Source organism: Siphateles boraxobius, unplaced genomic scaffold, assembly GCF_051911475.1.
Source record: "Siphateles boraxobius isolate OS27281-9 unplaced genomic scaffold, OSU_SipBor_1 18, whole genome shotgun sequence".
Classification (NCBI taxonomy): Eukaryota; Metazoa; Chordata; class Actinopteri; order Cypriniformes; family Leuciscidae; genus Siphateles; species Siphateles boraxobius.
In genome coordinates, this window is record NW_027508788.1 from 4,363,469 (window position 1) to 4,380,190 (window position 16,722).

The 16,722-nt window shown below is 36.2% G+C and overlaps 2 protein-coding genes across 2 annotated transcripts in view; one reads left to right on the top strand and one right to left on the bottom strand.

Moving 5' to 3' along the window:
• The window catches only part of nnt (nicotinamide nucleotide transhydrogenase), a 44,118-nt gene extending 33,176 nt beyond the window's left edge, over window positions 1-10,942 (bottom strand). The window contains exons 1-6 of the mRNA XM_077232936.1: window positions 10,872-10,942; window positions 8,608-8,804; window positions 5,243-5,472; window positions 3,661-3,878; window positions 2,577-2,664; window positions 2,304-2,392 (exon numbers count right to left, since the gene is read on the bottom strand). Of these exons, the coding sequence (XP_077089051.1) occupies window positions 2,304-2,392; window positions 2,577-2,664; window positions 3,661-3,878; window positions 5,243-5,472; window positions 8,608-8,761 (779 nt within the window). The 5' untranslated portion in view covers window positions 8,762-8,804; window positions 10,872-10,942. The remainder of the gene's footprint in view (window positions 1-2,303; window positions 2,393-2,576; window positions 2,665-3,660; window positions 3,879-5,242; window positions 5,473-8,607; window positions 8,805-10,871) is intronic.
• On the top strand, window positions 8,232-16,550 carry ccdc80l2 (coiled-coil domain containing 80 like 2). The gene is made up of 9 exons (XM_077232937.1): window positions 8,232-8,347; window positions 8,599-8,915; window positions 12,840-14,443; window positions 14,534-14,687; window positions 15,146-15,282; window positions 15,351-15,505; window positions 15,580-15,683; window positions 15,788-15,868; window positions 15,972-16,550. The coding sequence occupies exons 3-9, from the start codon at window positions 13,277-13,279 to the stop codon at window positions 16,283-16,285; spliced, it is 2,112 nt and encodes a 703-aa protein (XP_077089052.1). The 5' UTR covers window positions 8,232-8,347; window positions 8,599-8,915; window positions 12,840-13,276; the 3' UTR covers window positions 16,286-16,550.
• Window positions 16,551-16,722: the final 172 nt, after the last annotated feature.

Here is a 16,722-nt window from a genome sequence, read left to right on the forward strand (position 1 = left end):
GAATCAGTCAAGCAGACAAAGTAGAAATGAACAATTCATATTTTTAATGGAATATCGCAGTCTTAAATGACTTATTCGTGCACGTCTTTTCTTAAATCATGTGCCCCATGTAAAAGGGTTAGTTCATCCAAAAATGTCTGAATTAAAATTCTGTCAATAATTACTCACTTCCAAATCCATAAGACTTTCTGAATCCTTCGGAACACATAAAATATCTTTTTGATTAAATCTGAGAGCTTTCTGTCCCTCCATTGACAGCTACGCAACTAGCACTTTGACGCTTCAAAAAGCTCATAAAGAGATCAGAAAACTGATCCATATGAATAGAGCGGTTTAGACCAAATTTTCTGAAGAGACACAATCGGTTTAAATTGTGAACAGATTGAATTTAGGCTTTTATTCAAATTTAAACATTGATCAATGAACATAAACAGAGGCTCAACCAAACCTTCTTGACATGCGAGAAAAAACCTCATTGGTACTTGCGGAAGCTCAAATGTGCTTCATCAAAAAGATCTTAATTTGTGTTCCAAATATGAACGAAAGTCTTACAGGTTTGGAACGACATGAGGGTGACTAAATGACAGAATTTTCATTTTTGTGTGAACTAACCCTTTAATCAGAATAACCTCCCCTTCCCTCTTACAGCTCTTTTCACTGATGACTTTTATACTAGCATGAGGACGGGACAACCTGTCACTCACATGAGATCACAGAATTAACAAACCACAATGATCCAACAGTCCAATCAATTCCCATTGGACAAAATCAAGTCCCACACTATATTTATTCTTGTTAGAGAAGCAGTCTCACTCAGATATACGTCACAATAGGGAAGACTATCACAAACTTGCGTTTAATGCCGACAGATTAAGCTTTTTTTTTTCTCTCAACCAATCAGTACCGGTACCACCATTAAAAGGAAAAGAAGCTCAAATGTGCGTGCGTAATGCACAAGAACCAACGAGGTCTGTTCTAGCGCATCACACACACGCACGTTTGAGCCTCCATGTTTAGTATAATTGATGCACACCTTTGTATAGAATCACACGAAAGTCATTTACGATTTATTTTTCATGGGTTGCTCCTTGCTTCGGATTTGACTGACAGATTGGCATTCTGAAACCGCAAGCTTCGAGCTTTCATAAGTTAAATTTACTTGAAGTGTGCAATATACATGTATCGAATCAGGACTCTGTATCAAAAGATGTTTTATATTTAGTGTCTCATAACGGATCGGGGGCACTTGATTTGGACATCCCTATTTTATGTTTTGTTCCAAAACACAGAAAGGATATGAATTCTACCTAAATACACTGAGCTTGGTTCTAAAGCTGTAAATTCACAAGCTTTTTAAAATATGTACATTTCAAACCATTTTAGCAGGATTAGCAGTGACATCACTGTTTTTTTGCACAAGGCCATTTTATGTTCTTGTTTTTGGGAAATCAAAACAGATTAAAGAAACATAAATCCAATGTGGACCAGAACGATGACTCAAAACTCAAATTTATAAATGCTGACAAGAATGGGCAATAACAGAGCATTCAAGAGCATCAAGATTTAAAAGGGGGGGGGGGGGGGGTACAATATAGAAGGGTCAATCATTAGGGTCAAAGTAGACAAAAAAAGAGCAAATTATCCACAGGGTCCGTTATAAACTAACTTACATGCTAAATGTCATGTTAATTGGACAAAAGACCTACAGTAGGTCAGAGTCTGAAAAATTTCTGAGCTATCAAAAAGTCAGAAACAAAAAATCCACTTGATTTTAAAAAACAAAACTATAAAATAAAGGGCACCACATTTAAGGTGTAGTGGGGATGTTAGTAAAACTTTGTATATTATAGCACCACCTAGTGTTTGATGGATGACTGTGCATACTTAATTTCATGTTAGACAAAAATAAAACATTTGATCAAAAATACTATAAAAACAGTAATATTGTAAAATAATATTATTTACTTAAGTTTTCAATTTTTACATTTTTTTAAACAATTTATTTATCTGATGGCAAAGCTAAATTCAGCATCATTACTTCAGTCTTCAGTATCACATGATCCTCAGTAATCATTCTAATATACTGATTTGGTAATCAAGAAACATTTATCATCACAAATGTTGAAAACAGTTGAGCAGCTTAAATTTTGGAAACAGTTATACATTTTTTCAGGATTATCTGATAAATATATAGTTCAAAAGAACAGAATTGAAATAGAAATCTTTTGTAACTGTCACTTTTGATCTACTTGCCGAATAAAAAACCTTTCCAAAATATAACTATCAGTTTTAGGACTTTTTACCTGGTGTCAAATCCCCTGACAATGGCACCCATAGCACGGGCAGAGCCAGCAGCAGCCAAGCCAGCCACACCACCTCCAATGATCAACACCTGCCAATAAGAACAGCCTTATTGTAAAATTCAAACTCTGAAATAAACAGAAAAATCTAATTTGGGAAAGTATGAACAGTGCAAACATCTTCATCCAAGAACTAATGTGAGAAATGTACAGCAGTGAATCAAGCAAACTCAAAATAAGCACTCAGGACGTGTGTGCGGTTATGCCAGCACATACCTTAGCAGGAGGAACCTTCCCCGCGGCTGTGATCTGACCAGTGAAGAAGCGGCCAAAGTTGTTGGCAGCCAGGACCACGGCTTTATAACTGCCAAAACAAAACAAAAAATCAGTCATGGCCACTGATGAAGCAGAAATCAAGACATTTTAAAAAAGGCAAGACACTGCAGGTGAACAGGGTAAAATCTTTAACTAGTAAACATCACCACTCTTCCTCAGTTAGACACATTTTGCATTACACGTTTCTGCCATATTATAACTCAATATACAAATAAGGTATTAACTAATTAAAAATGCACTAATACGCATTCATTTCCAGAACAGAAATCTAAACATTGTATAAAGCCAGGTTCAAACTTCATTTCATTTTGACATATTTGAAGAAGATTTTATTTTTAGGAAAAATATTAGATAATATAATAGAAAATATATAGGAATAAAACTATAAAGTTTGGTGTTTGTAAGTGCTACTGAAGTGGAGATGTATGGCTCAGTGCATGTGAAAAAAACATTTAGAGAAAATGGTCTTTAAAGATATGTATTGTAATGGAAATCTACAGACGCAAAATAAAGTAATAAAATAAACACTTAAATGTGTATTTTGGATGTTTTCTTTCCGAATGTCTGAAATAAAACATGTTATGGAAGCAAAATATCCCAAAATTGACCTGCATTAAAAATACAAATGGTTTTACATGTAGTGTCTTGCGTTAAATAGAAAAATAAATTTTCAAAAATAAATTCAAAAAATAAAAATTACATTTTTTTTTTTATATATTTTTGCCTTTTTTATGTCTTTAGTGATAGGACAGTATACAGGATAGACAGGAAAACACAGGGTGGAGTGAGGAAAACAAAATTGCCAGGTGAACTCGAGCCAGGAATCGAACACAGGTCACCGGAGGTGAAGTTGCACTATATTTCGGCGCGCAGCCCATGAGGCTATTAGCGCCAACATTATTATTATACAACACAATACATACAAAAAACTGCATTTAACGAAAGCTGTCAATTACTGAAATTAAAACAATCATGCAAATACAAAATGCTGTCTAGTCTTCTGCATTTTTCGTTTTGGCCTTACCCAGCAATGTTGGCCATGGAGCTGAGGGCATCATAACCCTGAGCAATAGTAACTCGGGGCACCTGGTCCATGGCAAGGATGGTAGCTTTGCGCCGGGACAACAGGTCCATCAGCTCAGGGTTCTGAGCGGGATAGATGAAACTGACGAGGGTGGATCCTTCACTCATGAGGTCGGCCTCATGAACTCCCAGAGCAGAGTTCAAAATCGGGGCACGCACCTGTGGCGAAAAGATGGAGAGAATGAAGCCTGGTTTATACTCGCCGCATCCGCATGAGTGTGAATGTGCGTGTGGCAAAAACGACGCCAGCCTGGTGGTGCAAAACATTTGTAGTTTTGCGAGCGGATCGTCTTCCGAATATGCAAAACTTTGAGGCCAGATACTAGCACCCAGTTTATAGTTGTCCAAATTAATTGCTTACATTTACAAAATGTAAATCAATAGCAGAAATAAGCTTTTCTAATAAAAATAGGTCCACTTTTAATCAAACAGTCCATGTAATGAAAACGTTTAAAGAAGAAAATATTTAAGAGAATGTAGTTTAATTTACTTATACACATGTTCTCATATCCATATATTTTGTTCTAATGTAAATGGTGAAGTGCACTAACAACAAACATCATTAGGTGTGCCCTCCAAATTGACCCGGCGTCAACCCAATCAGTTTATACTAGGGCTGTGAAAAGATTAATCGCGATTAATCGCATCCAAAATAAAACTTTGTGTTTACATAATATATTTGTGTGCACTGTGTATAATTATTTTGTATATATATATATAAATACACACACATGCATGTATACATTTAAGATTTTTTTATCTATATATAAAATATTTATATATAATATAAATTATATATAAATATATACATGAAATATTTCTTAAATATATACATGCATGTGTGTATATATATATATATATATATATATACACAAAATAATTATACACTGTGCACACACATATATTATGTAAACACAAACTTTTATTTTGGATGCGATTAATCACAATTAATCTTTTCACAGCCCTAGTTTATACGTAAAGAAATGTTAGCATCCCCGACAGAGATAAATAGTTTAAATAGGATAATAATACGATCAGAGATTACTCAATGAGCATTTTGGTACCTTTTATATAACAAGAGTAAATACAAAGAATAGGGTTAAGCTTTGTTTTATTACAAATGTTGTTAATGCTGACTTTTGCATGAATAAAAACATTTTAAAGCACAGAAAAATAGGCACACAAAACCAGACATCACTGTCCAGTTACTTTGGAGTTCGTAGCCCGACTGTTGACAGCCACTTCTGATAGGTGACTGTCCTGTACACTTTGAGTACCTTACTTTACTACGCTGCTTTCTGATGGTTTAGAGAACAATTACTCAGAGTCGTCCCCTGTCGTTTCAAAGAAAAGTACAACGGCAAGCGCGTCAAGGATAAACACCTCGTCCGTTTGGAGTGCGCACGCAGTCAGCGGAATCTCGCGGTACGGAGACAAGCGAAAGAATAAACAAGGCTTGAGTGTTAATGAAGACTTGGTTAAGTGAAGGTAAGATTAATGAATTTGAAGGCCTCTGACAGTACCTTAAGCAGAACATCAGATGAAAAGACATCTTTGACATCCCTGATGGTGGCTCCTGCCTTCGTATACATGTCATCGGAGAACTTGGCAGATTCCCCAGCACCAGACTCCACCACCACATTAAAGCCCTGCTTGATGAGAGCTTCCACTCCGGCTGGAGAGATGGCCACTCGACGCTCATTCTGAAAGATTTCCTTGGGAATGCCGACAGTCAGCTGTTTGTATGGAATGCCTGCAGGAAATAACAGAATTACAGAATCAAGCAGAGCCTGGAGAGGAACATGAGATGTGCATATCAAATGCAAAGGTTCAACAGGTAGGCCCTGCGCCAGTAGCACTAGAGAATCCTTACATTGTATTTCTAATGCAATTATGATGTAAAAATACTCAGTATTTAGTACTGTGCTGTTTAGTAAAGTGCAGTAATACTTATTATATCTTATATTACTCCGTATACTAGAAAAACTTTTACAGAATGATACAAAGTAATGTTTTAGTAAAGTGCAGTAATACTTATATCTTATATTACTCCGTATACTAGAAAAACTTTTACAGAATGATACAAAGTAATGTTTTAGTATATAAAGTTATATAAATTAGCTTTTACTATTATATTTGTATTCTAAATAAAAATATTAAAATAAAAATATAGATTGTTTCACATGAAAATCTATAATTGTATTTTTTTTTTTAGAATACATTACTACTACTACTAATAATAATAATGCATTACTACTACTAATAATAATAATAATAATAATAAACCATAATTATTACATAAATTTTATTTAGAATACATTTAATAATAATTATTAAATACATTTTATTTAACTTTATATCCTATAAAAATATTTACTGTATTGTCTGTATTATAAATTTGAGTTGAGTGATCGTTCTGCTCTACATTGATTTAAATAAATCCTTATTTAAAAATTAAAAAAATTAAAAAAAATTATATATATATATATAGATATATAAAATACTCTTAAACTAAACTACTGAAACATAAAATCTGAAAAAAAAATCTTATTTTAAAAGTACAACAGCCTACCATTATTGTGAACCTGTGAATTTTAAAATGTTCCCTTTTTCAGCTACATGAAATTTATGAGTAAAACCTTAAATTATAGTTTTAGAGAACCCAACACCACAAAAACAAAGTGAAGTGTGAACAACTGATCTCACCTTACTCCCATAACCAATATAATCTCTCAAGATCATTTCTAACCTGTCAGAGTCTCTGTTTTGAAGTCAAAGAGAGGTCAAAGAGTAAAGCTGTATAATAAAGATAAGCACCGTATGATAAAGATAAGCACCATATACGGAAGCAGACTTACAACTGGTAAAGGTCCATGCAGCCTCTGTGAGACTTGTGGTTTTACAGCTACGTGCATTCTCACAGTAAGGCGAGACCTTGTGACTTTACAACAGCTCCAATTCTGCAGTCATGTTTTCAAAAATAAAACTGAGAATTTCAAGCTGTAAAACAGAGCATAACTGGGGATTTGGCATGTGTAATAAAGTAAATCAAGTTGAATTTTTATGCACAGCTTCATTTTATGAGTTTTGGTCTGTAAAAGTTGTGCAAACAACATGTGGTCCAGACAGGCTGAATATGCATCAAGAAGTCATCCAAGTCATGTCCTGCTACTGGTAGCAGAAGGTCGCTTGTGGAAAATTCCATCACAGGCATGATCTATAGATAACAACAACATAAGCTCATGTGAATCTCAGACTTGAGCTGCCTAGAGGTGGTTAAATTGGGCCACAGACAGCAAAGACAACTCAAAAAGCATTTGGACACTTCAGCCATATGTATAATCTATGAATGTCACTGCAATAGATATCAAAAAACAAACCAAGTGGCATTGATAACTTAAGCCCAAAGTCCTTTTTGTCATCAGGAGGGTCCACGGACATCTGTGCACACCGTCCACATGCAGCCCAATTTGTGTCCACAAGGACGGTGCACGTACAACAGTGCATGTGCTAGTGACTTGAGCATTTGAAAACAAAGTCCACTAGATAGTGAGCACGTCCAAGTCCAAAGGAGTATACTTTGAAAGTCTTGCGCGTGTGTGAGAGAGCGGAACACAGAAAATAAAGTGTACCCGCGCCTTAAGAGCAGCTGTTTTCTGGCATATTCAAGGGCAATTAACTGTTTTTTGTTTCTGTTGTTGTTGAGAATAGGTGACTGTGACTGTTTTGTGACATGAGCAGAATGCCAGTGCCAAATCTGACCAATCCGGATAATTATATATACTTTACACAGAACATAAAATTACACACTACCGTTCAAAAGTTTGGAGACAGCAAGAATTAAACTGGTCAAAAAGTGACAGTAAAGACATTTATAATGTAACAAAAGTTCTCAACATTGATAGTTCTCAACATTGATAGTAAGAGATGTTTAAGCAGCAAATCAGAAAGATTTCTGAAGGATCATGTGACACTGAAGACTGGAGTAATGGGTGCAGAAAACTCAGCTTTGCCATCATTTGAATACATTTTAAAATAGAAAAGTTGTTTTAATTTGCAATATTTCATAATACTGTTACTGTATTTTTAATCAAATAAATGTAGTCTTTTTTAGAATAAGAGACTTTCAAAAGAACTTAAAATAATCATACCGACAGTACTATAAATAAATAAAAGAAAAGGATTTGCAAGTAGTTTTTACATTTTTTTTTTTAGCATTGCCAGATGTAAATGGAAACAAAGTGAATATCTGAGGCCCACAAACTTCTTATAACTACACTGACTGCTGGCAGTCACCATAGACAAGTGTTTCTTTTCCCAGCAGGCATTCTCCTGCACAAGCCGCGCCACAGTTCTGGTTCCTCAGCTGATACAGTGCCAGAAATAACCTGCCCCAGCTGTCATTTCCCCTTTCCAAAAAAAAAAAAAAAAAGTCTGCCATTAATGGCAGGTCTCAAACACGCGCTGTAACCAGGCAGCCAACACGCTACACAGGTCACCTACAGTACACTCATTCACTTCCTGGGACCTTCAACACAACTAATAGTGGCAGAACAAGCAGGGCAGGGACACAGTGACCTTGAGGGACACTGCATATTACATACATGGACTCCTACAGAAATATTAGGGTAAGAAGTTTGGAAATGTCTCAATTGCTTTTGTCATACTTTAAAACAAAATCTGCTGAGGTAAAACAAATGATGTTTATATATAAGCATAAGCAAACTGTATTCAAAGTCTTTAAAATCACCTCTTTCATTAATTTATACCGAGGGAAAAATACCTTAACCAAACATGACCTCAGTCACCTCAAGTCGCCTGGTTACTAAAATTGAATGTCTGAAACAGAACATGTTTTATAACAATTGTAATATTCCAGTAACGATACCTGGACTAGCGAGGCGAGAGAGGGCTTGATGGGTCCTAAAGAACCGCACACATGGTGTCTTCACCGACGGCACACTCTGAAGCTTAGCACAGGCCAGCCCGGAGAACAGGGGGCTGGAACAGCTGGTGGCTACCACACGCAGAAGACTCGCCATCGGAGACACAAGGAGGAGCTGTGCAGTTGGAACAACCCTCCTCCTACATGTGAGGGAGAGAGAGAGAGAGGGAAAAAAGTGAGCCAGATGACCTATCCCAGAATGCTCCACTCTGCCCCACTAACTGTAGCTCAGCTGTTTACTTACCTCCAAGGTGAAACATAACACAAGTGAACTGAGCATATTAAGTCACTATGTCCTCACACATTTAAAAAGAAAATATCTTACAAACACAACAGAACACATTCAATTCTTTAAAGGAATTAAAGTGCTCAAAAAGAAATAAAAATATATTCAATACGGTTCAAAAGTTTGGGGTCAGTCTATTTTTTTTTTTTTAAAGAAATTAACGCTCTTATTCAAGCAAGGATGCAATAATCTGGTCAAAAAGGACTAAACATTTATAATTCTACAAAAAAAAATGTTTTATTTAAAATCAATGCTGTTCTTTTAAATGTTCCAAACCTGGAATAAAATGTTATCATGGTTTCAACACAATATTAAGCAGAGCAGCACAATGTTCAGCAGCTAACTAGTATATCAGAATCATTTTCTGAAGGATCATCTGAAACTGAAGACTAAAGTAATTCAGCTTTGCCATCACAAGAATAAACTACATTTTAAAATAGATAATAGAAAATTAAAAATTTATATTAAAAATAAGTTTTTGCAATAATATTCACAATATTATTGTTTTAATGTATTGTTGATCAAATACATGCAGCATTTGTGAGAAGACCCTGAATTTTTGACCGGCAACTTATACATGCATACGCAATTACGCATACATACATACTTATATTACACTATTTGTTTTTGCCACTATAACTCCAGTTTAATCCAGAGGGTGAAACAGTCAAGGGGACGCAAAAGCAAACACTGAAATGTGTAGTGAAGTGTGTTTGTTTAGGTAAGGACCGTCTCTTCAGGTGATAAGGGTTTGTCTCTGAAGATCAGTGCAGGTCATACAGTAGCAGCTTACATACATGCCATATTATACTGGTCTATGACACCATAAATACTGTCTGCATATATTCTGATCCACAGTATACTAAATATACAAAAAACTTTTTTGTAAAGTTTTTTCTTGTAATTTCTGGATAACGTTTAATACAATTTTGATGAATGTTGTAATATTGAATATTATAAATCTATAATTCGTTTCTAAACATCATAATGATTACATTTACGTTTTTAAATGAGATACTGACAATTTGGTCAAGACCTCTCAGGTAGAACAGGTCATCACAACTTTAAAGGGTTATCAGACATTTTATGCATTTAAAACTAACTAATTTTCATGCTAGGTAAATTTTAAGTTAGACAAAGACTTTTTGATACATATCTAATAGGTCTCACAACTAAATAAATAAAGGATTTGTGGTATATTATACACAGACGTCTAAATAGTTTTCTTTCTTAAAAAAACAAAAAAAATACATGCATCCCACACATAAAAGCAGTGTAGTGGTTATGCGTGTGTGAAACAGACAGACTATATTGGATTATCGTGAAAACTACAATCCAATTCCAGCCCCACGTCACCGGACCAAAGTGGCATAAGTCTCTATCAGATGTGGGCCAACACTTTCTGACCCGTACACATTAACTTTCATTTATAAACTACAATGTTTTGAAAATTACAATATTCAACATATACGGTTAAGAGAAAACGATTAGCGCCCAAAAAAAAAAAAAACATTGATCGTCCTCGTGTCTAGAGTTTGTTATTGGACAGTGCAGAAGTCATTCATTCAAACAACTCAATGACACAAGGCACGCAGAATTTCCGTCTATATTTATACATTTTATATTTTCATTCATATCATGCGGCTCAAACACAACAGCCCTATTCACTAAAACCCGCTATGCAGCACCACTAATTCAAAAGCAAGAGTTTGCGGCTTTGGGGTCGACAGAAGGCGGGCACAGGCGCTCATTTCCCCTTCTTTCTCTTTCGTAACACACGCTAGCTTTATAGCTAAACAGAAAGCAGTAACTACATGCTGTCGTTTGCATTACGAGATCAAATCAATGCATGCCTTAATGCATTTCTTAGGATCAATTGACAATGTGGCAAGGATCGATAATGAACAATTGAAATTCTCACCGAGAGGAGAAAGAGCATCAATGAGCGACCTTTGAATTGCGGGACGGAAAGCTTACAGCCGCCAGCAACCCGGAAGTACTCGCGCTCTCGCTCACTTCTCTGCAGCGCTTCTGTGGCTTCATTCGTCCGTCCATCAACATGTTAATCAGTCATGTGCTGTGGGCGTTTGTTAACTAGATTGAAAACATACTAGTTTAAGATATTTCGGTATATTTTAGGCTTTAAAAAGGATTTCGTACAGATTATTAGCACAAAAAAGAAAAGAAAAAAGGTTTCCCAGTGTCTTTCAATTCGATTTGTCACATCAAATCGTGTTGCTTTTGTATTATGGGAGATTAACAATTTAGATAAACTTTTTATGGAAGTTGTAAAATTGTACGATGGTAACCAAGTTTTTTTATTTTAATTTTTTTATTTGTTTACGTTTTACTCATTTCTATTAATAGTAAGATTCAATCAAAGAAAAAAATACATATATTCTTTAAATAATTGATTAAGGGTTGTTTAATTATTCAGTTAAAATATGTAAGGATTATTGCATTCAATTTGCTCTGAAGCAGGTTAGCCGTGTATATATACATTCATACTCTTTAATTACAGGTTGTATTTTTAATAGTAACCAAAGACTTGGTATGGATAAGCATAGAGATTCACATGTCCAGCAGGGGACGGTAGTAGACAAGGACAAGACTTCAACACAGTCTGAATGCAACTCACATTTCAAAAAATCTGAGAAAACTTGAGAAAGGTGCCCCCAAATAACAAGGTTCTTGATTTTTGCTGCAATGTGCACAGTGCAATTACGATTCATTTGTTCAAAGCACATTCAGACCATATGAAGCCCCCAAAATTTTCAAAATTTTGTCCTGATGAACAATTTTAGCCTATGACAATTTCTTTGTTTCTTGGCCCCTTGAAAAAAAGTACACCTGCTTTCACAGACAAGGCTTAAAACTAGTCCCAGACTGTTTGAGCTGTTTTAACTGAAAGCAACTTGCACTGATAGGCTATATCTTAAAATATGTCAGTGCCATTGTTTTGTCTCAAGAAGCACATCAGAAATGTTTTGTTTTTCTAAGACACGTTTATAAATGCCCTATTTTAACTAAGGCCTAATCCTGGCTTAATCTAAACCAGGCCACAGAGTAATGGATTATTGAGTGGAAGTCATGGTAGTTAAAGGAGCAATAAAAAATAAATAAACTCTTGGCTAATAGTATATTGAAACAATTGAACAAGTAACACTGACATTTGTTAAACATTTAAATTTAAAAACAAAATCATGAATAGAATTAAACAATTTTTGCATATCCTTTCCTTCTGTTCCGTTAGCATTGGATGTGGTGCTTTTTTTCCCCCTTTTCTCTCATATGTTTTTGTTCAACTAAATCCATTTGTGGAATGTCTGTGTACAATGACTGTTAACCATTATCTCTTCTCCCAGATTGCTACAGCCACTTCTCACAATTCTTTTCACACCAGGAAAATAAGTTTTAGCTTTGCACTATATAACAAATTAAAACGAATGAAAACGCTTCCCCACCTTATTTATAGATCTCTAGTATATTAAAATACAAATTTATATGAAAAAAGTTAAGGGCAAACATGTTTTATTTTAGTGTGGATCACATTTAATACCATAACTTTGCTTTCCACAGTTTCTATCTAAAAATGTAAATTTTACACTTTCAATCTTTTATTTTGTTTTTCATCTGATAACATAATGTGTGTTGGCCATGTATTTCTCTTATCCCGGTGTATTCATGAGAAACAAATTTCAAAGTGTGTCATGGAAAGTTATTTTGAGAACAAAACAACTATGTAGTTTCATGTCTAAAAATGGGAATCTAAAAATATAATTTGACTTTTTAGTCTGATACAAACAGGCTAGTCTGTGTTCGTGAGAAACACGGTGAGATTATTGGAGTTCTGTTACTAATCATCATAGTTTTGATGTCTGTTTTACAGATGCATGGATCGCGAGTGTCCAGAGACAAAAAAGGCTGGTTTGCCTTTGTGAATTAAATGAAAAATGTCTGTTATTCTTGTTTAAACTTCAATATTGACTTCAATCAGAACACATATTCAAATTGTCAAGATGTAATAATTATTCTCCAAAAGAAACGGCTAAAGCAAATTGACAGCTAAATCACATTAAAGTTGTGAAGGGGTTGGGTTTCATCCTGCCCTTTCATTCTTCTCCAACAAAAGCTCATCCTCCATGCAGACACAAAGTTATGAAGCACAAGAGGCTGCTCCGAATGCCTCACAGCTCCACGTTGCTTTGAAGTTTAGAAATTCCAGGAGTTTCCTGTAACAAGGTCGAACTCTAATGTGAACCAGAAGCTGTTTTTTTCTCTCTGCCTCCTCACTCTGTTGGTTAGTGGAGAGTGTGAAGTCTCGATATGTCTCGTCTGTGGATCCTCCTGCTCCTGTTGGCACACTGGATCAACAGCCCGGTGCTTTCTGCAAAAGCAGGCAAGAAAAAACACCAAGGGAAGAATCAAAAGGACTCTGCAACTCCCAAGGAGGAAGTTGGGTCAGATGGAGCTCGCGAAAGTCCGTCAGAGTTGGACTTCTTGGCTGATTTTTCCGGGAAACACCGTCTGTGGGTGATCACTGCGCCGTCGCATGGTGACAACTATCTGCGTATGATGGAGAACCAGATTCAGGAGTCTGAGGGACTAAACTGTCGCTTGGCAGAAAGAGACACGCTCGTTGTCACTATTATTGAGAATGCCATGATGGAAGGCAAAATCCAACGCACAACCTTGCATGGAGAAGCCACTGTGGAGGTCATGGACTCTGAAATGGTGAGCAAACTTCTCTATTACCTTGAGGTGGAGTACCATACATTCTCCATGTTGATTCTGAAGAAGAACATGAGGGTTAGTGAGAGATTTCCTTACCCGGTTCGAGTTGAGGCCATCCTTGAGGTCATTGATCAGCTGCCTGTGCGAAAGTTGGAGAAGGTCGCCAGAAAGGGCTTACCAATTAAATGCAAGATCACAAAGAAGAGGTTAGTGGTGAAAAAAACAGGTTCTAGCAAGCGTAGGACCTTCAGTCCACAGAGGCAAATGAACACCACGTCCATCCTTACACAGAAGATACGTCTAGATAAAAAGGCAACATTGAGAAACAAAGTCCAAGATATTTTGAGAGGACGCTCGCGATTCGTCATCCGTAAAACGACGGGCAGCTCAGGCAACAGCAAACCATCAACTAAAGCAGGTTCAGAATCTGGATCTAAAGGAAATGAGAGGCTGAAGCACGACAACCAAAAGAAAACTCCTGATATTGACAGAAACAGAGAGCCAGTAAGAGAAGTGAAAAAACATTCTGAAGCAGATCAAACGCATGCTAGTGCAAAATCTAATTTTGACACCCTCAATGAGGATTTCAATGGAGAACAAACCGTTGACCATTCAACCTCTAAAAAGAAAGGCAAAGGAAAGGATGGCAAGAAAAACGGAAAAGGAGGGAGGAGGAAGTCGCAACGAGAAGCAGATGATAAGGAAAAGGCAGCTCTTAAAGAATTCATGCAAAACCTCAAAGGGAGAAGAAGACTTCTTGTAAGTTCTTGATAGAAAATTCATGCATATTTGCAGCTCTCCGTAGAATGGTGTATCTGATTATAATGAGGTTTTCTTTTCGTGATACAGGTGATTTCATCCCCAAGTGATGTCTCAAGTCAGTATGTCAAACAGAGAGATGATAATGAGCTACGTAGCTGTGAGTTTTCCCAAAGAAAGGTCTCAGTGCTGTCCATAATGGGTTCAGATCATACTCTTACGCTACACATCCAACACTACCAAGGTAATTCAAATGTGTAAACACTGACATTAGTAAACCACTTGTAAAATTGGCTATGAAGATAAAGATTATACAGATTTGAACAGAAGAATAATTAAACTACTTGTCGTACTGTAAGATTTTGATTCACTGAAAGAACCAAGTCATTTGTTTCAGGAATCATGCTACACAGGTGGCGCTGTATGTTTTTCATTCACTGTAAACAATCGGTTTAAAAGATTCATTTGCTCATGAATTGAACCGCACTTGTCGCACTGTATGCGTTTGCATCAATTAAAAGAACCGTCTCAAAAGAGTAATTTGTTTGTAAATCGAACCACACGGGTCTCTCTGTACTTTTTTGATTCACTAAAAATATCCAGCTCATAAGCGTCATTTATTTGTTTGTGAATCGAGCTGATCGAGTTATATTTCTTTACATTATATTTAGAAATGTAAAATGCTCAATGTTCTTTTTGTAGCAGACTCCGAGCCAACACAAGCATCCTTGCCAGAAAAGTTCAGAAACCCAGAGTTAATCAGCGAGATCCGCAGAGAATATGGGCTGGACTCCAAAAACTTCTCAATGGTGTTGACTGACTATGACCTGAGGCCGAACGTAAGAACGTTTTATTTTCTCCTAATTCACAGTGACTTTGAATGACTGCTGAAACTGGTGGTTTTTAGCTTAACAGGGTTTTCAGCAAGCCAACCGCTCCTTCCGATTTGCTGGATTACATTGACAGCTTTCCTTCACGTCAATCTGAGAAGGAAGACGAGCGAAAAGCTCCATCACGCTGCTCTAAAGACGAAACAAACAATCAGGAGAACTCACTTCTGAGGTAAACACAATGAGTTTCACCCTGCTTTGAGCTTATTGCTATTCTTTCTAATTATTCTGATTCTGAATTTTTAGGTTTATGTCCAAACGAAGACTTCTTATCATCTCAGCACCTACAGTAGATGACTACTCATTCCATCAGCAGCTTCAGGCACTCAATGGACAGGAGTGTCCAATGGGTATGCATCGTGTTTTCTGAGCTCTTTCTAGTGAGGATATTTCTTTAAAAATGATTAATTTACTATATATTTGGCAACCATTAAAACTTTATCCGCATGGACAGGTATCCGTCATTTTGCCTTGTTGAAGATTGTGGGTACTGGATCGACAGCTTCAGGAACAGTGGAGTTTTTTCCATTGAATGGTGAGATCATCAAACCATTCCTTATTTCATGCAAGTAATACATAAAGCTTATGTTTATGAATATATTATGAAATGAGGATGGAAAATTGATTATGCCCTACAGGAAAAAGTCAAACTGAGAAAGAGACGTTCTCGCGGGATGTGGTGGAGAGTCTCAGAAATCAGTTAAAGATAAACAGGGACTACTTCAGCATGCTGGTGGTGGGTAAGGACGGAGACGTAAAGGCCTGGTTCCCGTCTCCAATGTGGTCTTTGGGAAGCATCTACGACCTTGTGGACTCGATGGAATTGCGTCAACAGGAACAGAAACTGCAGCAAACACTTGGAATTCACTGTCCAGATGAGAATACTGGGACTTACCATGGTTACAGAGAAGAGACAGAGGACAGCTATTTGTACCACAGATCTGAGGACTAAAAGTCATCAAAACAAAGACATTGGACATGCATATAATGAACACGGCATGCATTTGTACATTTGTCATCACCATATCATGTGATGCAAAAGTTTACCTCTATAATAAACAGGTCTTGTATGAAATTGATACATTCATCTTACATGTTGTTGCTGTGTCCTGTAAAATGTCACTTCCTGGCATTTAGTTATAGTTGCTACTATGCTTACTATAGCTCTTTTTTAAAGCTTTTGATATTAAAGTCTATTTTTTCTAAGCTGAAGAAAATGTCTTCATGAGTTTTAGTTTTCTTATAGTCACCAAGCCTACAATTGATTAAAAATACAGTGTAAAAACAGCAATATTGTGAAATATTACAATTTAAAATAACTGTTTTCTATTTTAATATGTTTCAAAACGTAAGGTATTCATGTGATGGTGTCGTAAGACCGTAGTAAAA